The 26,423-nt window shown below is 39.1% G+C and overlaps 1 protein-coding gene and 1 pseudogene across 1 annotated transcript; both read left to right on the forward strand.

The window, feature by feature from the left end:
* Positions 1 to 1,132: 1,132 nt before the first annotated feature.
* LOC115575636 (uncharacterized) lies at positions 1,133 to 22,543 on the forward strand (annotated as a pseudogene).
* LOC115574973 (apolipoprotein L4-like) lies at positions 12,954 to 13,896 on the forward strand. The gene is given in 2 exon segments (XM_030406691.1): positions 12,954 to 13,685; positions 13,687 to 13,896. Coding segments are annotated over 2 exon segments (849 nt in total). The 3' UTR covers positions 13,804 to 13,896.
* Positions 22,544 to 26,423: the final 3,880 nt, after the last annotated feature.

Below are 26,423 nucleotides of genomic sequence, written 5' to 3' on the forward strand. Positions count from 1 at the left end.
CAATACAAAGGGGGGGATACATTTGGTCATGAGATGGCACCCCAATGCTGTCCCTTATAAGAAAAATAAGGTTCTCTTTTTGTGGTTTGCTCATGCAATTTGGGTTTTGAAGTTGCACTTGAGATTGTATTATTTCACAATGTTAACTTTTACATTTACATTTAGTTTCAGTTTTTGGTTTGTTTATTTGGAAAAACAGAAAAATGTGAGGCATATGGGTGCATAACAGGTATGTGCCAACGTTCTGTTCACACACTCTATGCACGCAAAGGACAAGTCCAGTAATGAGGAAACCACCAAGGACTTGAAAACAGCAAACCATTTGAAGATAACAGATACCGGGGGAAAGGTGAAGAACAATTATGCTGTTAATTCAAAACCTAAAAATTTAGGTGGGCCAAATAAGATAAAGTTGCATTTAGCGAAAGCTTCAACACATCCGATGCCACGGCGTACCATCACAGACTGTCCAGGAGCTCACTGATGCCCTGATCCAGGTCTGGGAGGAGCTCCCCCAGGACACCCTCCGCCAACTCATAAGGAGCATGTCCAGGTTGTCAGGAGTGCATACAGGCACTGGTTGGCCATACACACTAGTGAGTCACATTATGAGTTGCAGTGATAAAAATTCACTGATGTTGGATCAGCCTGTGATTTTAAAATTTTACTTAGATTTTCAGTGTGATTTTGAATCCAGCCCCCAGTGGATTAATGATTTTGGTTCTAATCGACCATTGTTACATCATTTTGTTAGTAAATATTTTGAACTTGAATCATTTGTTCATCATGATTTAATGTGTGATTAGAGCGTTCCCTTAATTATTTTTTTCAGCAGTTTTTTAAGCAGATTGTACCGCAGTGATGTTCAGTGATGTCCCCGTTTCTTTCTCAAAACTCAGTACAGAGGAGGGGATGCACTGTGGTCATGAGATGGCATCCCCCTGCCCTCCTTTTTTTTAAAAATAGATTCTGTTTGTTGTTTGATAACGCAATTGGAATCAGGAAGTTGCACTTGAGATTTTATTGTTTTTAAACAGTAACCTTTAATTTACATTTAGTTTCAGTTTTGATTTGTTATTTGGCAAGGTGTTTTCAGACACTGAATATGGCTTTAAGGTATTTCCTCAGATAAATGAACAAACCCATTGCAGGTATGTGCCGACATGCTGTTCACACACTCTTTGCACGCAAGGGACAGATCAGACGAGTTTGGCCTGAATGGTTGTTAGTTCCCGCAGGTCTGTAAACATGTAGATAATAATGGTTTTATTCAGGTTTTGAGACTGTTGCCACCAAGAATACCAAGGATGCCATGCCTTGACTAAGTTTAAAAGGGGGTGGGGGGGTGATATGATATGTGCCTATATAAACAGACTTACCAGAGTCAATTGCTCATATTGAAGTTTGGCCATTAGAGGTTCCTCACCCAGTGTTGTTTAACAGTAAGTTTGATTAACTATCAAAAAACAAATCTGTTAAGATTGAAAACATTTTAAAATATTGACTTATCCTTTTTTTTTTTTTTTCAACACAATGACGAGGAAACTACCACGGACTTGCAGACAGCGTACCATGCGAAGATAAATGATGACGAGGGAAAGGTAAAGAATAATTATGCGTTTATTCACAGCAAAGCATAAAAAATTAGGAGGTCAAAATAAGATAAAGCTGCATTAGTAAAAGCTTCAATGCTTCCAAGTTGTGGTTTTTCAGTGCCTCATTTTTTAGATTTATTCAACTTAAAACCCAGACATTTGTGTTTGATGTTTAATATTCTGTGAACTGTTGGGTTCTCTGTGCACATCATTTTGGCTAATCCTGTTCAACAGATAAATAAATATTAACAAATAAAAAACAAAATCATCAACAGACGATGACCAAAGAGACTCCACACAGACTGTTCAGCCTCTCTGCTCACATGATTGGCCAATATTACTCTGACTACAGAAACCAGAAATTATTATCATGATATTAATGATAATGATTTTGATGATATAGAATTGAAAATATTCACATGCAACTTGTAATTTGTATGTAGATGACACATTGAAGGTTTACATTATTTTCATTTGAGGGCCACAGAAATTGAGCTATGAGTCTAAATAATGATTTGTTGTAAGACATTTGGCACCATTATCTTTTTTTTTTAATTCTGCTATGAATTGCATTATCAGTGCTTAATTTGGTAATTCTGTAGATTACAGTCTGCAAAGACAGTTCCCAAACAGCTACAGTACAATACCTGCTCAGCACCTAACAGCAGACACAGAGACTATAGTGCAGCATTTATTAAATACAGAAAAGTATATTTCCAGTGTGGATTGCAACTAAATATATTTATTTACTTTACTTAAGTATAAATCTGTGACATTTGTTCATTTCTTAAAGTGAAACTCTTGCCAAAATGCGACCTAGTCTTTTGTGAATGTATATGAGTCAAACCTTCATGTAACAGCATAATTACAATGAAAGAGGCACTTTTAAGATTTACCGTATTTTCATTTTTGGGTCAAACTCATTTTCAATGTGAGTGCTACGGGCAAATTTACAATAGCATCAAAGTCTCTAATTTTAAAACACTAAGAAGGCTCGACAAAACATGAAACTTTGCTCGTAGTATCACCAGGGTCTCTACACATGAACTATTTGACTTTACAATAATTCTTCAGTAGCTCATTTGTTTTGTGTTCTCATGTCAAAACATGACTAAGATCAATCTACAGACAATGTTGTGTTTACTTACAGAAAACAACTACAGCAGGCTTTGTGCCGCTACACCACAGATACTCTCACTGACATTGAAACAGTAAGAAGATTCCGTCAGGGGATCTCGACATGGGTGGATGCAAGGGAGGCAGAGTTGGTCCACATGAAGGACATAAAAGACAGAGCTGACAAAATTAACCTGAGCTTTAGCCATGTTACCCAGTCAGAGAAGAAAGGTAAAGCTCTGGGGGAATATTTTAAGAACAAGGTCACCACAAAGTCTGCAGACATCAGCCTTGTGGAGCTGCAAAAAGAGCTGGCTGCTGTGCTTGCAGACACTCTGGAAGGTCTGAAGAAGCTCGACCACTTCCTGGAGGCAGTGGAGAAGCTGGCGGTCACCTCACTTCATGTGTTCATGGAGGAGAACCCGGTGTTAGACCTGCCAGGAGGGATCAGCCTTAAACATGTTCAGGATGTCATCATCGCTGCACGACAAATCTGTCCTCTCCTCCTCGAGTTCAAAAGAGATGCAAGTGTCTTCTTCCTCCCCACACTTCAGAATGTGGAAGTGCTGTCATACCAGCTGGACAAATACATAAAGACCACCCGGATAATCTGTGAGAAGTTGGAGAAAAGGTATTTCTTATTATTATATTTTTATTGCACATCATATTCTTTAGCTTTTAAATATGAATCTGAAATAATTATTACTTAATACAGAAACCCCAGGGAATTTCTTAATGCAAAGAAAACATATATATGAAATTATTTATGCAGAATATGCCAAAGTGCTTTACATACAAGATATTATAATTGTCTGTTTCTATTTCAGTCAGCGTTTCCTGAGCATTACGACAACAACTCCAGCAGACCTTGGTGAAAATTTGTCTGAAGATGAATTTTCATTTTACAAAGAGTGCATCGTTGATCAGCAAGTTGAGCTGGGGTAAGTATTACCTCTGTAGTGTTCGTTTGGGGCCAAACACAGAAAAGATACTAAAATCAATTGTTCTTTTTCAGACTACTATTTCAGAGAGCGACCACAAAACCTTTTGTGGACCTTGATGTGGATTTGTCTGAAGATGAAATACTAAGGATGCTTGGTCACATTAATCGGCTTGATGAAATCAGGTGATATTATACAAAAGTATTATCCATATATATTTTTTGGGGGAACGTATTACATTTTATATAACACATAAACACACACACACACTCATATACTAACTATATAAATATACATACATATATATATATACATATATACATACATACATATATATATATATATATATATATATATATATATATATATATATATATATATATATAAATATATAGTTAGATACCAAGTTTTTGCCTGTCCAGGAGTCACTCAACCAGCTCTCCGTTTAAAGGGTTAGATCCTTAAACCTACAAGAGGTTGCTTAAAAACTGGGAATTTAAATAGGGATTTCTTAACCCTTTATAGGGCACTCTCAAGTTTTAACCATAGAAAGCTAATGGAGGATGTTACAGGACTTTTTTACAAAAAATAATGTTATCAATATTTTTCGCCTTTGCACTGCAAATCAAGGTCAATGAAGTTACCATATATGAGCACTTGCCTGTCTATGGTAATAAATTACCGAGAGTGAATTAAAAAAAAAAAAAATGACAAAAACACACACAAACTTCAAGGAACATTATTTAGAAACATCTGTCTTGATGTACTGATGCTGGCTTGACTGTCATACAAGAACAACACATATTCATCAAATACACATACACATAACATTCAGTTAGGAACCCTTTTTTGAGCCAATAACAAGCCCACTTGTTACAACAGTTACAGTCAAAATATTGCCAAATAAGAAGTAAATAAATAATATGTGAAACCAAATGTAAAATTGATCAGAAAAAAATTAAATAAATCATAAATACAAAATTAAAGCTGCAAGCAGCGATGAACGGGCCCTGTGGAGGATCTGTTAAGTGTCTGTGTTTCGGACAGTGCAGGAAGGGGTTAAATGTCATTTCCAGTGTCCAACATGTGGCACTGTGACTATGACTGTATATTGGCCTATGTGTTCAGGGCTGGACTCCTACCAAACATGTGAAATTTGGTCCAGATAGGAATGAGGAAGTTGTTCCTTTTTGATTTGGTGGGCTGATCCTGCTGGTGTTAAATAATGTGCGCAGTCAGAAGAACTCCCTGCAATATACACAAAATGGACTACAGATGAAAAATCCCTCAAACGAATTTGTGGTCAGTTATGTTTTGATTATTGAATCGCAGTCCACAGGCGTCGGATGATGTTTGTCTGAATTCCTGTGTCCAGTAGGTGGCACTATCAATATGACACAGTATTGATGCATGTAGGTATTCAGGGCGACATCGTATACATGTGTGATGAATTTGGCGCACATGGGAAATTGTATGTTGAAGTTAGAAGGACTTCATGCTTTATGGCGAAACATGAAAATGGATCGGACCATGACAACCAGCATGTTTGACGTGGGAGAAAGCTTTTGATAACTTTTGATGTTCAAGGTTTGAGGATGATACTGAGTGAATTTGACGTCTGTGGTGTTCAATCTGTAGGTGGAGTTTGTTGAAGTACAAAACATGGAAATGGATCAAAATGGGAGTGAAATGGGAAATTTGAATCAAAATAGCTGACTTCCTGTTGGAGTGACAGTTTGGTACCCCAATGTTTTTTGTGTGTCTGGTCATGATACATATGCATGCCAAATGTCATTCATGTATGTGCATGTAGGAGGCGGGGCTTGGATTTTTAATATTCCAGGGGGCGCTATAGAGTCCCCTGGTAACACCCTCCGTCAGCTATCGTCAGAAGGGCATTGGCCATAATTTTACCAAGTTTCGTGTTAAGATGGTGGTGAGGAGACTCGCCTAGCTTTTAAATGCCTGAATCCGAACATCCACCCTGCTTTTCTGGTTTGGCACCTGACATGAATATCTCTTGAGTCAGTTACGGCCACCAGCCACGCCCGTTAATGGCAGCTCTCCTCTAAATGATCTGTGCACTTGGTATGGTGCCAGGTTGGATTTTAAGGGCTTTTGGAAAACCCTAAGGGACTGTTTCAATTTGGTAGGCTAGAGTAACCTTTAAGAACCTGTAAGATATTATGCACACTTAACACCTGACTTTTCCTTCCATCAAAGAGACATAAAATCAATGTCCACAACTTCAACCTTAACTATATCATGTAGGTTTTATTGCATAGACTTTAGCAAGGTATAGGAGACACTACTTTGATAAATATCTGATAATTAATCACTGGCGATTAATTTACACTCGTTTACAGGGCACCACCTCCGACATTTGGATTCTAAAATAATCTCGGCGGTAATTAGTTAAAATATCAACTGTCCAAGTTTGGTAGACAGATAAATCATCAACCTCAAGTGAATCTTGTTTAATTTCAATGTCTATTTGGTCCTATTCTGAAGCAGTGAATTCTTTTCATGATCCCATCGATTTCCTACTTCAAATTAAATGTGCACAGACAACGACATAAGATTAAATATGTTTATTAACTAAATAAATGCAGATTAAATGACATGATATAATGATTCAAACGGGTGACAAAGTAACAGAAAGTGTGAAGACTGGAATGAATTATTGATTGGATGGATTCAGACAATGATGGATTTTAACCTGTGAACCGTTCATTTGCAACTACGGGATTAATTTCTAACGAAATTAAATGGAAGATGTTTTGGATTTATGATATATATTCGAAGCTTTCACAAACACCAACTCTGATTTCATTCACATGTGACTCTTGTCGTGTGTGGAGTTCTTAGCCTACTTTTTGAAGAGGGGAGATGATCCAGACTGGGGCGCCGAAAAGGGGGGGAAAAGGGGAAGGATTCTAGGGGCCCATCACTGACAGGGGCCCCTAATAAAATTATAATACTGACAAAAATAATATGACACTAATTTGTTAGTTTATAATCATAAATATGCATCACTTAATGCACTGATAATAACACTAAGTTTATTATGGAAACATTTCTCAAGCCCCCCCCCTTACGTAAAATGGTTCGGTCCTCCCATCAAATCAACTGAACTGCTGCGCGGTGCCGTGTGTCAGTCAGTAAGGAGACCGAGAGAAGGCAAAGTGCCTCAGAAGTCGGGTAGCCAAAAAAGGAAATACAAAAAGATTAGGCAAGAGAGAGAAGCAAAGGGGCGTCAGTATGTCACCCAGTTTTTCCAGAAACAAGGGGGGTTTGGTTCATGTGGTGGAAAGTTCTGGAACACATTAGTCTGTTGTTTGTCTTAACCTTGTGGTTTTTAAGCTAGCTCACTTTTCTCACAAACTCTGGATTTTTAGATTTCACTGTTCACGTTTAGCAAGCTGCCCATATTTAATCAGTTGACCGCCACTCCTGTCAAAAATGATGCATGTTTGAACAGACAGTCAAGTGCAGCAGCAGCAGCAGCCGCAGCAGCTGTCTGTGAGCCCTGTGAGCCCCCTACCCCTGAACCAGCCCCAGTACCCCCACCTACCCCTGAACCAGCCCCAGTACCCCCACCTACCCCTGAACCAGCCCCAGTACCCCCACCTACCCCTGAACCAGCCCCAGTACCCCCACCTACCCTGAACCAGCCCCAGTACCCCCACCTACCCCTGAACCAGCCCCAGTACCCCCACCTACCCCTGAACCAGCCCCAGTAGGCCTACCCACAACTGAGGAAGGAGGTGAGCAGCTCTGTGTTGAATTAATCTATTATTATGGAAAAAAAGATAAATTGAAATTAATGAATAAAGATCATTCTGAAATAAAAACACATTTAAATGTTTTAATGATTTAAATGGTTTAAAAAGCATTTAGCCTATAACTTTATTTTGTTTTGTTGAAATTTAGCTATCACTGAAACTGAACTATAAACTCACTGAAATACTATGTTTGGTCAGTAGTTTGGGACTCTCACCCCTTACTTTGCAGTAGGAAAAGAGGAGAAATTTTCTGGTGCTTGCAGACTAAGTGACTGCTCTCAATCCAATCAGAGAAACGTTAACAATATTAAATCGCAATGACCATAGAGCCTCATTTATGTATTTTTTTCCACCCCAACTCTAATTCCACCACGTACAGTTTTGGAGATAAATTATCATTATTATTATTATTTTTAATAGATTTTTTTTAACAAAATATAAATGTATATAACAAACTTAATAAAAACAACAACAAAAACACAATGTAAGACAGCATACAGTTTTTACATTGAGTGCAGTGGCTGGTCTAAGTGTGTGTGTGGGGGGTGATGTGCATGTTTGAAGGAGAAATTGTGTGGTATTGCTATAATAGTAATTTTGGAGATAAATTAGACCTAAATGCAGGGCTACAAGAGGGAGACAGTGAGCAGTGGGGTACTGGTTGTGAAAATCACATTTTCTTTTGTTATTTTTGATCAAATCACTGACAGTAAAACAGAATGGTGGGAGGAAACCTGAATCTGGTGATGGTAATGCTATTTCAAATGGTATTACAGGAAATTCTATATAATTCATGTATGTCATGCATTTGTATTTTTCAGGTAATTTAATTTAAGAGAATTTTATATTTTGACCATTAAAGTTGCAGACGTGCAGACAATGAATCTAAATTCCATTGTATTCTGAGTGTTCAGTGCTTCCCCTACCAAGTAACTGTCATGTTGTTCTTTTCACACATATAGGAAATTATAGTCAAAAATTTCATTAAAATGCACAGTTTTATGTAGACAGCATAACAAATTTTCGCCGGCCTTATGACCGGCTATACAGGGGCCCAGTAATATTTCTTTTCATGGGGCCCAAAATCCCTGGCAGCGCCCCTGGATCCAGAATCCGGACTCTCTGGGTCAGCGGGGATTCCGTCTGAGCTCTTTGCGGCCTGTCGGCTTCCGTACCGCTGGAATTTGATGCCGTCTCGGGTCAAACTCCCTCGGCCCAGCGAAGTGTCTCGCTTGAGATCGCTGCAGGCGGTTCTGCTGTAGATATGTTTCTTCACGGCTTCTTGAGCAGCTTAACTGCACCGACTTCGTGATGGCTTAAGAATTATCAGAGTCTCGATAGAATTGGTGATTACGGAGCTCCGGATATACATGGAATTGACTTCTTGCGTAAAAATAACTGGGAAAGAAAAGCCGGCCGGACGAGCTTTCTTCGTTACTAAATACAAGAAAACAAAAATAGTTTCTTTGGCTTTAAATACGATACTCTAACAATAAGAAAAATATCACAAAATAAAAGAATCAATTTCGTTCTTGCTCAAATTTCAAAGAAAAATCTTTTCAGAATAAAAGAGCTTCACCTGGAGAGGTATCTTACAAGTGGCTCAGATCTCTGGAGATTATTAAGTATCAGCACCTCAAAAATCTAGCAAAGTACGGAAATTAACTTGGAAAAATAAGAAGTTGCGCGTACTAAAAATTAAAGTAAGTACGAAGGTAGCAAACGAAAGCAAGCGTATAGAAGAGAGTTTTTCAAGAGTAAGAGAAGAGTAAGGGGATGCATGAGCTTTTAATGTTTTAAACCAAGGGCAGAACTGAGGGCAGACTCCGGGGTGGCCTGGTCACGTCGCTTCCTCCGGGGACGTCACAGCTCATGTTACCGATTTCTTACTTGTTGAATCAAACTAATGATTTGATAAAGTTTTAAATCGCAACTGACTATGTGCTGAAATCCACCATGGTCTCACATTAACATTTGCTATAAGAATATAAAAGAACACAACTGAAGTTGGCTAATAGGCAAAAGAGAAACTATTGGTTAGAATAAAACACAAACACAAGCACATAATCATCAAAGGCACTAATGGCTTAAGAATATCTTGTACAGTGACAGCTTATACTTTCCAGACAGGTATCAGATTTGAAAGAAAGTCTAAATACTTAGAAATAGATGATAAAATAGAACATTCCATTAGTATTGGCCTTTGAAATTATACCAAAACTTACGAGGAGGTGGTGCTCTCCACCAGACTACTAACATTAACCCTGTGATTCTCGACAGAAGTTTTCTTTAACTAACACAAATTGAGAGACAGAGCATGTTTGAGGTCTCATCAAGCTAGTTAAAGATATACAGTTTAAAAAGGATGAGTTTGTAATCTAATGCTCTTCCAGTATTAAAGGAGAAATAAGGGTTCTTGTTTCTTTGAAGTGAGTGTGGAGACACCCTGCCGGGTTTGAGTGTCGTAACTTATTGGATGACATCTTAATAGTACATGCCAGATGTGGGTCTTGTCATTTGATGACAAACAAGTTGTAACAAAGGATGAACCTGATGTTCTCCAGTGATTGAATTGGCACTGAATGTAAACAGTCCGTGGAAGAGTAGACAGGTATAGATGTAACCCAGATGTTGATTGAGTCCTTTCTGAGCCTGATTGTCCATAGGTTTGTCATAAAAGGCTCTAATAAGGCCAAAGTGAGAGACAGAGGGCAATAAAAGGGGTCAGATCTTTCCCAAGGCGGGGGAAGGAACAGAATCAGGAGGTTATCTGGTGATTCCACTCGAGAACTCAGCAGACTGTTCTTTCTCGCAGGCGAAAATGCATATAGCTGGATCACATGCTGCTTTGTCAGTGTCAAAGAAAAGGGGGGCAAAGGAAGGATAGTATCCAGGCCACCACAATATGGCAGGGAGTAGGTGAGAGGTGAGATGGACACTGACATGCCACTCACACCTCCTGTGGTGAGAGAAACAGAGGACGATGGCTGGTTCCAACAAAGGGCAAAGCATACAGCACAATATTTATTTCAATTACTATCAATCATTATCAAAAATCCATATTGATAAATCACAATACTTTAAATAACAAATTAATCTAAAAGAACTGAGGCCTGGTTAGAAAGACTTAAATCAAGGTGAGATGGAGAGGGTCAGGTCTTTCCACGGCTTGCCTTTCCCTTCCTGCTTATAGTCCAAGTCCTTGAGGCAAATCACAACCCCGGCCGAGTTCTTGTAACTTCCTCAAAGTCCAAACTTCTTCCCAGCAGAGTGAACAAAAGTACTTCAATATCCAAACTGTAATCCACAGCATGTAGGCAAAAATGGAATTAGGAGCACACCGGATTGGTGTGCTCTTAATTCCTTGGTCTGTTTCTGCTGAAAATTTATTGAAGTCCTTTCTGCGATGTTAAAGGGATAGTTCGGGTTTTTTGAAGTGGGGTCATATAAAGTACATATCTATAGTCGATCTGTTTCCTACCGTAATCACCGATCAGCGCAGCCTCAGTTTGGAGAAGTAGAGAGCCGCTCCAGCCCAGACGCTCAGCTTTGTACTGCAGTGAACGGGGTTCCGCAAAAAAGCGAAATTAACCACCTAAAACAAGGCTCACGTAATTTTTTTTACATCAGTTCAAGTGTACGTTGTATAGGTAAAATTCACACTGCTTTACATTACTGTCAGACCGCGCTTTCTTTTGGCACTTCATTTTCTCAACCACAGAACCTCCGTATCCCTACGCATTAGCGTAACTGGGCAACAGCTGATCTGCGAGCGGCGGCTGGATGAGAGGTTTACTTTCGATAAAAACGAAACTTAACTCTCCGTATCCTTCCGCATTAGCGCTCATGCGTAGGGATACGGGGGTTCTGCGGTTGAGAAAATGTAGTGCCAAAAGAAAGCGCAGTCCGACGGCGATGTAAAGCGGTGTGAATTTTACCTATGCAACGTACACTTGACCTGATATAGATTTTTTAAGGTGAGCCTTGTTTTAGGTGGTTAATTTCGCTTTTTTGCGGAACCCCGTTCACTGCAGTACATAGCTGAGCGTCTGGGCTGGAGCGGCTCTCTACTTCTCCAAACTGAATCTGCGCTAATCGGTGATTACGGTAGGAAACAGATCGACTATAGATATGTACTTTATATGACCCCACTTCAAAAAACCCGAACTATCCCTTTAAGGCTGCTCACATTCTCCGTCCCAGGTGTGTCTTCAGGGCTTGAGAAAGTGGAAGAAAGAACTTTAGTCCGTGTTCCTCAGGTTATATACACTCTTAATTCGGACACTGGCTTCGTTTTGTGTCCTTTTTAGGACATTTTCTCAGCAGCTCACAGTTCACTGGCTAATAACCCCTTGATCATGGACCGCGAACACATCTGAACAAGGAGGGGCCATAATTTCAAGTCACGTGGAGGGGGTGGGGGGGCATATGCATTTAACCAGACAATATTATTTACGTATTAAATAACGTTGCGGAGCACTTCTTTTTATTCTGACATCACACAGTCACATCTACAGTATACGCATGATGAACACACACACATGCTTGATCAGATTAACCCCTCTGATCCCACTCTAACAATCACACACACCAGGCCAAGCCTATTTACACATAAACGCACAGATGAAATTATAGCAAACAACGAAGTACATCCAGTCCAGTCCACAACCACAACCAAACTCATCTTGCTGCCTTGAATCTAAATCAACATCATAGTCATTATCATCACAAGTCAACACTCATATCAGACTGATGTGCACACACACACACACACACCCAACAACAAAACAAGCACAGCTGCGCAGTTAAATGAAAAGTAAGCAACACAACAGGCCTGCGCCTACTGCAGCCATACCACAGAAATTTATATGTAGGTTATGTAAAAAAAAAAAGACTTACGTTTGTGGTTCTTGAACTTCCCGAAGACCAGTCTGCGTCGCTCATTTTGCTGGATGAATTCCTTTGCAACAGCAGTCATGTCCACTTGTACCAGAACACCCTGGTGTATGTGGCTGCAAATCAAATCATTAAGCCTTCTCTGTGTCATAGTTGAACACAGGTATGTTTTGATAAAGTGTTGAGAAAGATCTTTCAGCTGATGCTATAGTGACTGGGATCATGAAAAACGGTTTCAACAGTTAGTGCACTTCTCTACTAATCAGCACCTGATTAATCTAAGAAACACTTATTGGCAATCAAGCACAAAGCTGCTGTGCTTCAAGCAACATTAATGGGAGTTTTGGGTTAAATTTCAACGATATTTAACGATTACATTAGATCCCCTCGGGGCACCACCCTGGACGAAGGGAAAAGTTAGCCAATTCACCAAATCAGTCTCGGAACAAACACTAAACTGTCAGTTGTGACTTTGAATAATAATTAACTGAAATTTTGATTTGTGGAAAATGTTATCTTTCCTCTTCATCAGGATGGACCAGAACTTCAAACTGGTGTTCTTGTTCCAGGATGTTTCATGTTCTGACTTCATCAGTGAGTTCAACGAACGACAACCCAGAATGCTGCAGTTTCTAACAGACCTGAAGAGGACGGCTTTTAAACTAGACAGTATGAAAAAGGGGGCAAAGATCTCCAGTGTGGCAGGCAGCTCAGTGGGAGCAGTTGGAGCTGTGCTTTCCATTGTTGGTTTGGCTTTAATTCCTGTAACAGCAGGAGTGTCTCTAGGTCTGACAATAGGTGGGGCAGCACTGGGACTGACCAGCGGAGTCAACAGTGCTGTCACCACCGCCACAGATATAGGAGTAAAGCGTAAACAACAAACGAAAGCCAGTGAAGTCTTCCAGAGATTCATGGAGGATGTTCAGAGTCTCCAGGATTGTCTGGCAGAGGTCATGGGTCAAACAGGCTCCAACTTAAAGGCAAGTGACATAGAATTGGTTGTTGGAGCAGGCATTGTAAGTGCTGGCGGGGTGGGGGCTCAGGAAGGGAGAGCATTGCGCAACGTGCCCAGGGTGGCCTCAGATATCCCAGATATCGCTCAGGCAGCAGTCAAAGGGCCTCTTGCTTTTACTAAGACAGCCAGAGCAGGGTTCATTGCACTCAATGCTATTTTCCTTGGCATGGATGTCTTCTTCATCTGTAAGGATGGCTACAGTCTGTCTAAAGGCAGCGAGACTAAGGTCTCAAAGTTCATCAGAGCCAGAGCTGCACTTTGGAGCTCAGAGATCGACTCATGGAAGAAGATCCATGACTCCCTGTGTAAAGGTCAGAAGACATCAGAGAAACACCGAGCTGTCCTGGACAAGACATTTTATCCAGAGAGGGCAATCAAGAAGAATGAATCCCTGTGCAAAGTTCTGCCAACATCAAAGAATGAACATGTCGTTCTGGACAATCCATCTGATCTAGAGAAGGAGATCAAGAAGAATGAGTCCCTGTGCAAAGTTCTGCCAACATCAAAGAATGAACATGCTGTTCTGGACAATCCATCTGATCCAGAGAAGAAGGAAAGCTTCCAAACGCGGACGGTTAATTATGTCTGGATGGAAAACAAAATAGTTCTGTGTATTGTGATAGCGGTCATTTCTGTTGTGGCAACGCTGATTTTTTCACGCTGATTAATGTGAATAAATGATGTCTGAAAATGTGGACTATCTGTAAATCACTGATCTGCATCAAACAACATTCAAGTCTACCTTTGCTGGATTTTATTTGGCTGTATTCTTATGACAATCAAGATTTTTGAAGTCCAGAGGTCCACAAGTGGAAGAAGTTCTATGATCGCTTGTTCAAAGTTCTGCCAACATCAAAGAAAAAAAAATTATCCAGAGAAGGTGATCAAGAAGAGAATGAGAGTCCTGTATTTGTGGCAACACTCACAATTCTATGAACAGAACACAATCGCAAATCTTCCATTTTATATTTATCCCAGACCATCTTCAATCATTCATGCGTATATTTTGGAGAAACTTTATTAGCTTTGATTCTTATGAAGTAACAGTTTAATTGTCATATTATAAATGATTTTATCACCAGAATGTATGTTTATATGATGTAACTTTATTCAATTAAGATGACTTTAATGTGTGCACATGACATTTAGTAATACATGATTTAACTGATAAAAATTGTATGTGAAAATAAATATTAATATGTTTGCTGTTAAGCTAAGAGCTGCCATTTGTAGCCACCTGCCATAAATAATTTGATTACTGATCTGAAGATATACATGACGTCAGTTCATACCAGCAATTGGGTTACATTTTTTAGTTTTCCATAACTTTACATTTTATAGGAGGGAATACTGTACCTGTTTAGATTTATCTTTGTAGTGTTCTATTGCTGCTTTAAATGTATAATGTAATCTTGTCTCATTGTCTGTACAACCCATTTAAACATTTAAACAACTTATTCTGTTCTATATCAGTATCGAGATTAAAAAGACGTATTGACATGAATAAATCCAAATGAGTTTAAACTCTGAGCACACATTAGCATTTAACGTAATAAACAGATTTTAAAAGTAACAGTAAAATGTTTTGCCTACATGGTTTTTTCTTGTTTTAGGGCCTCTATCTTTAGACGAGGAGCTTCTTACATTAAGAGGATAATAGATAATAGTTCATACGCATTTATTAAATGGTGCTGACCTCATTCTGTCATGTGTATCCTGAATACCGGAGCTGAATATGTAGTATCAAATCAACCACGAACAAGCTTTATTGTCATTATACAACACAGGATTGAACAATGAAGTGCAGTCATTAGCCTCCAAACTACCTTTGATATAAGAAAGATGAAGCTCGAATGTGCACACTTTAAACCCAGACTAACAATAAAAAAGGTAAAACTTCCTTCAGCAGATGTGAGTGAAAGCAGCCTCCTGGAGTCAAATTCTGCACATACGTCATTCTGATCAGTGACGCTCAAACACTCATGCTTCCCTTTTCAGATCTCACTTTTAACCATTAGGAGGCTCCAGAGTCTGTATCAGCTTCACACTGCAGCCTTGACCCAATATTTCCTGTGACAACAAATATTTCATGAAATAGGCTGTAGAAGTCTCATGTACACTAATGAGACTGTTTGCTTGTAGTTTAGGAGTTCTGGTTTTAATGAAAGAAATTATAAGGATAGGAAACAGAGGTAAATAAATCTGGGGAATGAAGTGGGTGACTTAGTTTTCACCAGCTTATTTTTACAAAAATTAAACTGAGTACAATGCTGATTTCTTTGTTCGTGTCAGAGAGCTTTTAGCTGGCAGACACATTGCAAACTATAGTCACACACCATATATACAGTAAACCAACGATGACATTAAGATTCGATTAACAGCCTTTAATGCTATCATGACCACTTCCTCGTCTCCTCCCTTTAGAAATACATTTTCACTACTAGAATGGCACACAGAGAGTTAACCTCCACCAAGGCCTGACAGTCGCCTTTTTTACTCACTCATAGAGACCAGCCACCTAAATATGGTGGTGGTGGTGGAGGGTGGGTGCAGTAGCAGTCTGATCTTGAGCTCCTGGTCTCAGGGATCTGGAGGATATAAAAGTCCGGTCTCTAACTGGGCTGGTCTCTCTTGCTTTTCTCCCATCACCTGCACCTTTTGCTGTTGTGTTGAAACTATTGTTTTGCTCCACAACCACCTACACCACACCATCTCTCACCATATCCACATTTACACCACTGATGCCACCGATGTGTACACCTTTTTTTAACTGTTTAGTTTCTTATGTTTTATTGTAAAAAATGTGTTGTGTTTAATTCGCACTCCACATCCTTTCCAATATTTTGCCATGGCCCAGAGCCAGTTTATGACAGCAGCAGTTTTTATTTCAGGAGCAAACATCTGCCACAGCTGATACTTTCTCCCATGAAACAATGATGCTGATACCAACAATAAATAAACAACTTTCTTGGTCCATCCTTACTTTCCTTTTATGTTGTTTCTCTAAACACGTCTAAAACTTTCCATGCAGGCTGCACTGCTTTCACACATATTACAGTGTGGTCTCATAAAAAGAAGTTAAGTCAATTGGAAGGAAGGGGAGGCAGGAGGAAGACTGCTATGTGCAGTGCTCACTCACGGTAAGCTCTGGTTTAACATATTAGACAGCTTTTAAAATACATTTTTCAAACACAGTTTGCTCCTTTACAACAAAGAGCGTTCTGCCTTACTATCTTATTACCAGTTATGTCAGCAAGTAAAAAACTGTTACAGGTTCAAAAACTACATCATCTCTCCTATCTGTGTTTCCCTAAACTGGCAATATATTATAACAGGACAGGAACAAGTCAGGGGAAAACATACTGGAAACTCAGAAACAAGTATTTAAAATTCGGCCAGAGTTTGGGTGTGGTTCATATGCAAGAGATAAACAAAATCAATGTATATGCAAGATCTCCACAAAAGATTGCTCTCTTAATGTTACAAACAGAAATTTGTGTCTGAAAACATTTTAAAATCTTGGCCTTTTTTTTCTTTTTTTTTTCTCCACAGTTGATAACAAGGAAACCATCGAGGAGTTGTGGACAGCGTACCAAGTAAAGACGAACAGATGTCGGGGAAAAGGTAAAGAATATTTATCTTGTTGCTTTCCATTCTAAAGTGTTCATTCACAGCAAAGCCTAAAATATGAGCATGGCCAAATAAGATAAAGTTATGTTTAGTGTGTATTATTTTTCAAATCTACTTTAACTGAGGTTAATTCTAAAACATATCTACCTATGAATGCACATGATTGAAAATAACCTAATAAAAAGCTAAATTGATGAGAGGTAATGAGTTCTGAGATCGCATTTTGTCCAAAGTGTTCTGCCTTTGTTGTTCTCTGTGAGGACTGATGCCTGAATTCAACCGTCCACTCATGAGACTGGTCAACACTATTCTGACCACAACAGAAACCAGAACACATGGACAATACCAAAATCTTCTTCATTCAGGTCATTATTGAATGTATGAAAGTCACATGCTTGATTAATTGATGAATATCTTATAAAAGTATTCTCATAATCTACCAAGATTCTTTCCATTGTCTCTGAAACTTGACACATAAAATTGACGTTACAGTAATAATGAGTGGACGATGGTCAAGGTAGGTAACATATGTCATCTTTTAGATTTGTTGTGCATTTATCTGAAAAAAGTATGAAAATTAAAGTGAAGCAAGAATCATTTAAGAGGCTGTAGATTGTGGTGCTGTTGAATAAACAAGAGAGAGAGATGTTCATCTCCAAAGCAAAAAAAAGCAGAACATTCTGACCTTCATAAAGGAAGGAGCACACCAGGATGTTGTTGGGAGTGCATACAGGCACAAAGGGTCACATTAAACCCACATTATGAATTGCCGTGATGACATTTACACACATTCGATAAGCCTGTGATTTCAATCTTTCACTTTGATTTTCGGTGTGATTTTGAATCGAGCCCTCAGTGGGTTAATGAGTTTGGTCATGTCATTTATTTCTCAAAAAATTGTAGTAATTAAAAAACTTGAGTAATTAATTCATCAAGATCTGATGTGTTATTAAAGTGTTTCCTTAATTCTTTTTTTTTTTTTTTTGAACAGTGTATAAGGAGATACTGTACTGTTCCCTTTCTTAATGAAAACTACAATACAATACAAAGGAAGGAATGCACTGTGGTCATGAGATGGCATTTCCCTGTCAAAATGTGCGATTTACTCTTGTAAGTCTGTGTTTTTGTTTTCATCTCTTTGTATATGTGGTATGTATGTATGTGTGTAAAGAGATGAAAACAAACCCCCTGATTTACTAGAGTAAATCATACATATTGAAGTTTTGCCATGAGAGGCCCCTCACCCAGTGTTCTTTCAAAATAAGTACGCTTGATTTACTATCAACAAACACGTCTGTGTGGACTGAAAACACATTAAAACCTTGACCTATCCCTGACAGAGAGAAAGAGAGACTTCCATATCCCATATTTACAAGAAAAATCATATATCATATATCATATCATAACTACATGATTATAGATTAGATTTTTCAGCTATATTGCTACTTATTGCATGTAATTATGTAACTGCATCGTACAAATTTGTGGTATCACAGACACCCCAAAATTACTGAATGATCAGAATTTGTCTCCTCTCTTAGGCGTCCTCCTCCAAGCCATGAAAACTGCAGTCATTGAACCACTCCTGAAGAAGAACAATCTAGACACATCATTATTGAAAAATTATAAGCCCATATCAAACCTCCCATTATTTTTCAATATTCTGTTTATTGTTTATGTAAATATAAGTAGCCGCATATGTATACATATATACAGTATATATATATACAAAATAATTATACATATGTACACTCATACTTTCATACATACACCTATGCCTATACATATACATTCAAATATAGACAATATATACAAAGTCAGGGGTAAAAAATGAAAAGAAAGAGGCCCTCCTATGCTTTAGTCCCAATTAAAAAAGAAAGAAAAAGAAAAAACTTGCTGTTATAACCGGATAAAGAAGAAGAATACATGGCTTAATTTGAAGAGGGTGTATCAGAGACAGGTCTCATTGTCTTGTTGACTCGTGAATTTGTAGTCAAGGTACTCATAACTTGTAGAAAAGGTGTCCACATCTCATAGAATTCTTTAGGTTTGGCTTTTACTATTAATGCCAGTTTTTCTAATGCCAGAGTGCAGGACATTTCTTTGATCCATTGTTTACAGTTTTGTTTCTCACAATCCATCTTAATACTATTACTTGACTGGCTTGTAAAATACAAAAATTCATTAGTTTCTGTTTCTTTGCATTTATGTGGCAATCTTCAGAGTATATATGTGGTAGACACAGTTCAGCTGTATTTCTATTTAGAAATAAGGTCAAGAACTTATCTCAAGTATATTTGGAGCTCATGACAAAACTTCCCTATTTTAAGTAAAATCATTGAAAACACTGTTTTTCAACAGCTGAATAATTACTTTATAATGAATGGCTGTTTTCGTCAATTAAACAAAGATAAGATTGCAATAACTTTTTTAAGGCTTTGAACTGCACTGTGACTTTTATTTCCATCTCGTCTTTTTTAAACCTCCTCTTTTGCTTACTTTCCTATTTCGTAACTTTTTTGATGTTTTGTTTCTGGATATCTCCCTGCCTGGTTTTAATGTACTTAAAAGGCAGGTTTTAATGTTTTTTAATGTCATTTTTATGCCCCTGTAAAGCACTTTGATTTGCCATGTGTCTGAATTGTGCTATACAAATACATTTTCCTTGCCTTGACTTGCCACCACCATCAGTTGATTATTTACTTTTGGATATATTAATCTTAATTAGTTGTACTTACTCGATAATAATTGTTCAGTAGATTATTTATTTGCTTTCCCATGTGAAAACATGACTAAGATTAATCTACAGACAATGTTGTGTGTTCTTACAGAAAACAACTACAGCAGGCTTTGTGCCGCTACACCACGGATACCCTCACTTACTTTGACACAGTAAGAGGATTCTGTCAGGGGATCTCATCATGGATGGATGCAAGGGAGAAAGACTTGATCTACATGAGGGACATCAAAGACAGAGCTGACAAAATTAACCTGAGCTTTAGCCATGTTACCCAGTCCAAGACCAAAGGTAAGGCTCTGGGGGAATATATTAAGAACAAGGTAACGTCTGCAGACAAGAGGCGTGAAGAGCTGGAGAAAGAGCTGGCGAATGTGTTAAAGTTCACTCTGGGAGGTCTGAAGAAGCTGCAACACTTCCTGGAGGCAGTGGAGAAGCTGGCGGTCACCTCACTTCATGTGTTCATGGAGGAGAACCAGGTGTTACGCCTGCCCAAAGGGATCAGCCTTGAACATGTTCGAGTTGTCATCATCGCTGCACGACTAATCTGTCCTCTCCTCCTCGTGTTTAAAAGAGATGCAAGTGTCTTTTTCCTCCCCAAACTTCACAATGTGGAAGTGCTGTCAGAACAACTGGACAAATACATAAAGACCACCCAGATAATCTGTGAGAAGTTGGAAAAAAGGTATCTGATTTTATAATATTTGTATTGCTCATCATGTTCTTCAGCTGTTAATTATGAATCTGAAATGATAATTACTTAAAAACAGAAACACCAAGGAATATTGAAATTTAAAAAATACATATTTAGAATTATTTACAAAGAAAATGCCAACATGCTTCAAATACAAGATATTATAATCCGCTGTTTGTATTTCAGTCAGCGTCTCCTGATAATGACGACAACAACTCTGGCAGACCTCGGTGTAAATTTGTCTGAAGAAAACGCACAAAGAATTCTTTGTCATATTAGTCAGCAAGTTGAACTGGGGTAAGTATTACCTCTGTATTGTTCATTTGGGACGAAAAACAAAAAGGATACTAAAATCAATTGTTCCTTTTTTCAGACTACTTTTTCAGAGAGCAACCACAAAACCTGTTGTGGACCTTGATGTGGATTTTTCTGAAGATGAAATACAAACCATGCTTGGTCACATTAATCAGCTTGATAAAATCAGGTGAGTATCATCCATAAACATCATCCACGTATGCATGTGTGTTTGTGTGTACATTTTGAGGAGTATTACTTCTATGTTACACATATACATATACAGATATATACACATACATATATCTGTAAATGTATATGTATGTGAATATGTATTTATATATCTCTCTCTATATATATATTTGTATATGTATATATATATATACACACATATATATACATTTATAAGTCTTTTTTTTAAGTAGAATCTGAACTCAGTGGATCCTCCCTAATAATCAGCACCTGATTAATCAAAGAAACAGTTATTGTGAAGCTGTTGTGCTTCATGTAACATAAATAGGGAGTTTTGGGTTGAATTTGGCGATCAATGATAATTAATGATTATCAGGGATAATCTATTATGATCAATAATAAGATCCAATTTACATTAGATCACATTGGGGCACCATGCTTGAAGAGGGGAAAAGATTCAATCCAATCCAAAATCCAATTCACCAAATCAGTCTCGGAAATATACTAAATTGTCAGTTTGAGACTCTGATTGATAATTAACCTAAATTTTGTTGTGAATAATGTATCTTTTCTCTCAATCAGGATGGACCAGAACTTCAGACTGGTGTTCTTGTTCCGGGGTGTTTCGTGTTCTGGCTTCATCAGTGAGTTCAACGAACGACAATCCAGGATGCTGCAGTTTCTAACAGACCTGGAGGAGGTCGCTGTTAAACTAGACAGCATGAATAAGGGGGCAAAGCTCTCCAGTGTGGCAGGCAGCTCAGTGGGAGCAGTTGGAGGTGTGCTTTCCATTGTTGGTTTGGCATTAATTCCTGTAACAGCAGGAGTGTCTCTAGGTCTGACAATAGGTGGGGCAGCACTGGGAGTGACCAGTGGAGTCAACAGTGTTGTCACCACCACCACAGAGATTGGAGTAAACCGTACACAACAAAAGAAAGCCAGTGAAGTCTTCCAGAGCTTCATGGAAGATGTTCAGAGTCTCCAGGGTTGTTTGGAGGAAGTCATCAGACAAATAGGCTCCAACTTAGAGGCAAGTGACATAGAATTGGTTGTTGGAGTTGGCAAGGTGCTCAGTAAAGTTGGTGGTGTTGGAAAAGGTATTGATGCACTTGCTGACGCTGCCTCTGCTTTGAAGTTGTTGAAGAATGAGAAGGCATTTGTAAATGCTGGCAAGTTGTTGGCTCAGGAAGGCAAAGCATTAGGCAACGTGCCCAAGGCAGCCGCGGATATCCCAGATATCGCTCAGGCAGCAGTCAAAGGGCCTCTTGCTCTTTCTAAGTCAGCCAGAGCAGGGTTCATTGCACTCAATGCTCTTTTCCTTGGTGTGGATGTCTTCTTCATCTGTAAGGATGGCTATAGTCTGTCTAAAGGCAGTGAGACTGAAGTCTCGCAGTTCATCAGAGCCAGAGCTGCACTTTGGAGCTCAGAGATGGACTCATGGAAGAAGATCCATGACTCCCTGTGTGGAGGTCAGAAGACATCAGAGGAACACCGAGCCGTCCTGGACGAGACATTTTATCCAGAGAGGGCGGTCAAGAAGAATTAATCCCTGTGCAAAGTTCTGCCGACATCAAAGAATGAACATGTTTTTCTGGACAATCCATCTATCTATGAACAGTGTTTAGATCCATTTTATGTAAATCCCTGATCATCCTCAGTGATTCAAGTGTATATTTTGGTGATACTTTATTAGGTTTGATTTTTATAACGTTAACAATTTCACTGTCATATTTTAAATGATTATATCACCAGAATGTCTGTTTATATAATATAACGTTATTCAGTTATGATTACTTTAGTGTGTGCGCATGACATTTAGTAATAAATGCTTTAACTGATTAACATTGTATGTGAAAATAAATATTAATATGCTTGCTGTTAAGCTAAGAGCTGCCATTTGTAGCCGCTTGCATTAATAATGTGATTTCTGATCTGAAGATATACATGACATCAATTCATCAATTCATGGCAGCAACCGGGTTGAATGTTCATTTTTTGTTTTACATAACTATACATTTTATAGTAGGGAACAGTGTACCTGTTTAGATTTATCTTTGAAGTGTTCTATTGTTGCAGTGCTTTAAATGTATAATGTAATCTTGCCTCATTGTCTGTATCACCCATTTAAACATGTAACTTACTCTGATCCATATCACTGTGAGATTAAAAAGATGTATTAATGTAAATAAATCCAAATGAATTTAAAATCTGAGCACACACGCATTTAAACGTAATAAACAGATATAAAAAATAACAGTAAAATGTCTTGCCTTCGTGATTCTTTTTTGTTTTAAGGCCTCTATCTTTAGATGAGGAACGTCATACATTAAGAGGATAATAGTGACCTTAAATCAAATTGAAATCAAATCAATTTTATTTATATAGTCCAAAATCACAATCACATTGCCTCAGTGGGCTTTACAATCTATACAGTGAACAACATCCTCTGTCTTTAGACCCTTGATTCAAGTGAGAAAAAAATTCATGGTGATGGGAAAAAAAAACCTTTTAACAGGTTAAAAAAAAAACAATGGAAGAAACCTCAGGAAGAGCCACAGAGGAGGGATCCTTCTTCCAGTACAGACAGACATGCAATAGATGTTGTGTGTACAGAAAAGAGCAACAATTCACAGTTGACAAGTTACATCAACAGAAAATCTGATACAAGTTATGTAAAGTGAGTGGATCCAGGAGACGACCGAGCAGGACGAGACATCACCAAGTGGAGCCCGAGCCAGACGACCTCCTGTCCACCATGCTGACCTGGAAGAGGGCAGGCCACACAAAATAATTAGTCAGACAGAGAGAGGGATCAAGTTTAACAGAAATATAGATATGAGGAGATAGTGAAGCAGGGGAGAGCAATGATCCAGCAGAGCCCGGGTTGTGACGATCCAGATCAGTACGTATTTCAAGGCAGCTGGAGCCCGGAAACGGTAGATGGTCCCAGGGGGCCGTGGTCCATCAAAAGGGAGCCTGAAAGAAAGAGGGGAGGAGGAGAAAGAAAAGGAGGAGAGAGAGGAGGAGGAGGGGGAGGAGAAGCTACAGAGAGTGTGGAGAGTGACACAGCTTGCAGCTTGTTGGAACAGAAAACAAAAACAAAGGTTAGAGAAATGCAATACTGATCAGAATAAACAGATTGTTTCACATCAGCAGCACAATGTAACTCTAGTACCATAGGAACTCATTGAGACTGACACCGACCCACTGAAGAAGCTATACTATTGGTATCAAGGGCTTATCAAAGGCTAAATCGAAGGAGTTCTGAGTTTAGATTTAAAGGCGTCAACAGAGCCATACACATTTAGTAAATGGTGCTGACATCATTCTGTTGTCTGTGTCCTGAAAACCAGAGCTGAATATGTAGTCTCCAGTCAACCACGAGCAAGCTTTATTGTCATTATACAACACAGGATTGAACAATGAAGTGCAGTCATAGATCTCTATACAAAGAGTAATGGTGTATTTCTGTCCTGTGTCATGGGATTACTATCTTAAAGTAATCAGAAGGGAAATAGAGATTCAAACAAGAACTTTTCTATGTGATCTTTGGTTATTTTGAGAGTTTTTGTAGCCGTCAACGCGCATTAATGGTGGAACATGGTTGCAGCTAAGGGATAATGTATAGAACGGCAGACACTATCGGGAAAATAAGTCCCGACAGGATGAACCGGACCGGACCGGTCTGATCCGTCCTGATCACATCTCTCTCCTCGGCAATCACATCCTGGGCATTGCCGAGGTGCCCTTGAGCATGACACCAACCCCCAACACTGCTCATTGGGCGCCGTGGCATGTGTGGCAGCCCCTTTGCTCATCTTCTCTACACTGTATATGTGAGCGCACCTGTGTGTTATGTGAGTGGAAAAAAGAATTTCCCAGTATATAAAATTAAATTAAATTAAAAATTAAAAAATTTAAAAGAGAGATATATGTTCTGACAATTGTCTATGAATGACATACTACCTATGGAAATGTGCATATATGTTAAGATAATGTTTAACCTGAGGTGGATGATGAAAAGGTGGGAATGTTATCTTAACATTCCCACCTTTCATATGTTCACATGTAACTGTGTGACTGCTGCAATTGTGTGTATTGGGTCTTTGCTATTATAAAGGACGAGGAGAGACTGCCTCTCTTCAGTCATCATCTATACGCTGATGATGTGTGACTCTTGCTGGCATGCAATAAAGAACTTAAAGAAAAAAATATTGTGTCAAACTTGGTGTTTTGACCAACTTTCTAGAGAAGTGATTTTCAGTTGCCACAACACAGATAATGGAGGTAAATAGCTTTGGGGAATGAAGTGACTGATTAGTTTCCAAGAGCTTATTTTTACAAAACTAAAACTGAGTACAACGCTGATTTATTTCTTTTTGTCACATACACAGACACATTGCAAACTATACTATACTTCCATGACCAAGGCAGCCTTTACAAGAACTGACGGTGTGTTCAGTGAATAGTTGCTGTGTTACTGATGGATCAGTCATTTTGCAGAAGCAGCATTGTGTTGCCACAGGATCAGTTCCTCGTCTCGTACCTTTAGTAAAATAAGAGAATCCAACCTAGAATGTCACGTAGAACGTTAGCCACAACCAAGGCCAGATATTCTCCTTTTTTTACTTACTCAGAGATACCAGCCACCTAAATACTTGATTGTTCATCAAGCTTCATGTATTATTATTATTACGTATTATTATTAGAGTTGAGTACGGATAAAGTGCTTTTGCCGAGTACGAGTATTATACGAGTAATACGAGTCAATATCTGTGCTCGGATTGAATGAAAATCCTCATTGGGTAGCTGACTGTGCCTTAACAGCGCCCCTCCCTTATGGCCCCCACACACCGCCCAGACGTCCAACTGCCTTATCCAACCACTCCATTGCCTCTTGTCTGACCCGTTCGGCAGAAAAGTTACATTGAACACACCGCTTCGACGTACTGCCTACGCCACAGTAGCGTGTACGTTCTGCGCTTGCGCGAGATGCAATAAGCAGGTGGCGCTTGTGTTGTGAGTTGTAAACGAGAGGCTTGTGCACGCAACTCTCTTTACTTTCGATCAAAACGAAACTTAACTATTTCCGATAAAAACAGCTGCATACTAAACATGCAGCGAGGCATTACCAGATGAACAAGAATTATTTCGTCCTGAAAGGACATAACAACTAGTTTCGTGCCAGTACTGCAAAACATGAAAACGGGGAATGACGGAACGGAGTACATAGAGATACAAAGCGCACACAGTATTCCGCCGCTCCCACACACCGCGCTGATTCGCCAGCACAACGCCAATCAGAACGGCCATTCAGCTGGCACACAAGCTGTGTGGCCACAGATAGCTCAGACGTCCGACGGCCCTCCTCCTCAGACTTCGCATGCTCAGTCGGATCCGACAACGTCCGCGCGGCTCCGAAAGCTTCCGACGCAGCTGAACACACCAAACATATGTGTTCCCGACCTCGTCCGAGCCTCTCCAAACGCTTCAGACGTCCAACGGTTGGGCCAGTGTGTTCCTACCTT

This window comes from Sparus aurata, chromosome 23, assembly GCF_900880675.1.
Source record: "Sparus aurata chromosome 23, fSpaAur1.1, whole genome shotgun sequence".
NCBI lineage: Eukaryota > Metazoa > Chordata > Actinopteri > Spariformes > Sparidae > Sparus > Sparus aurata.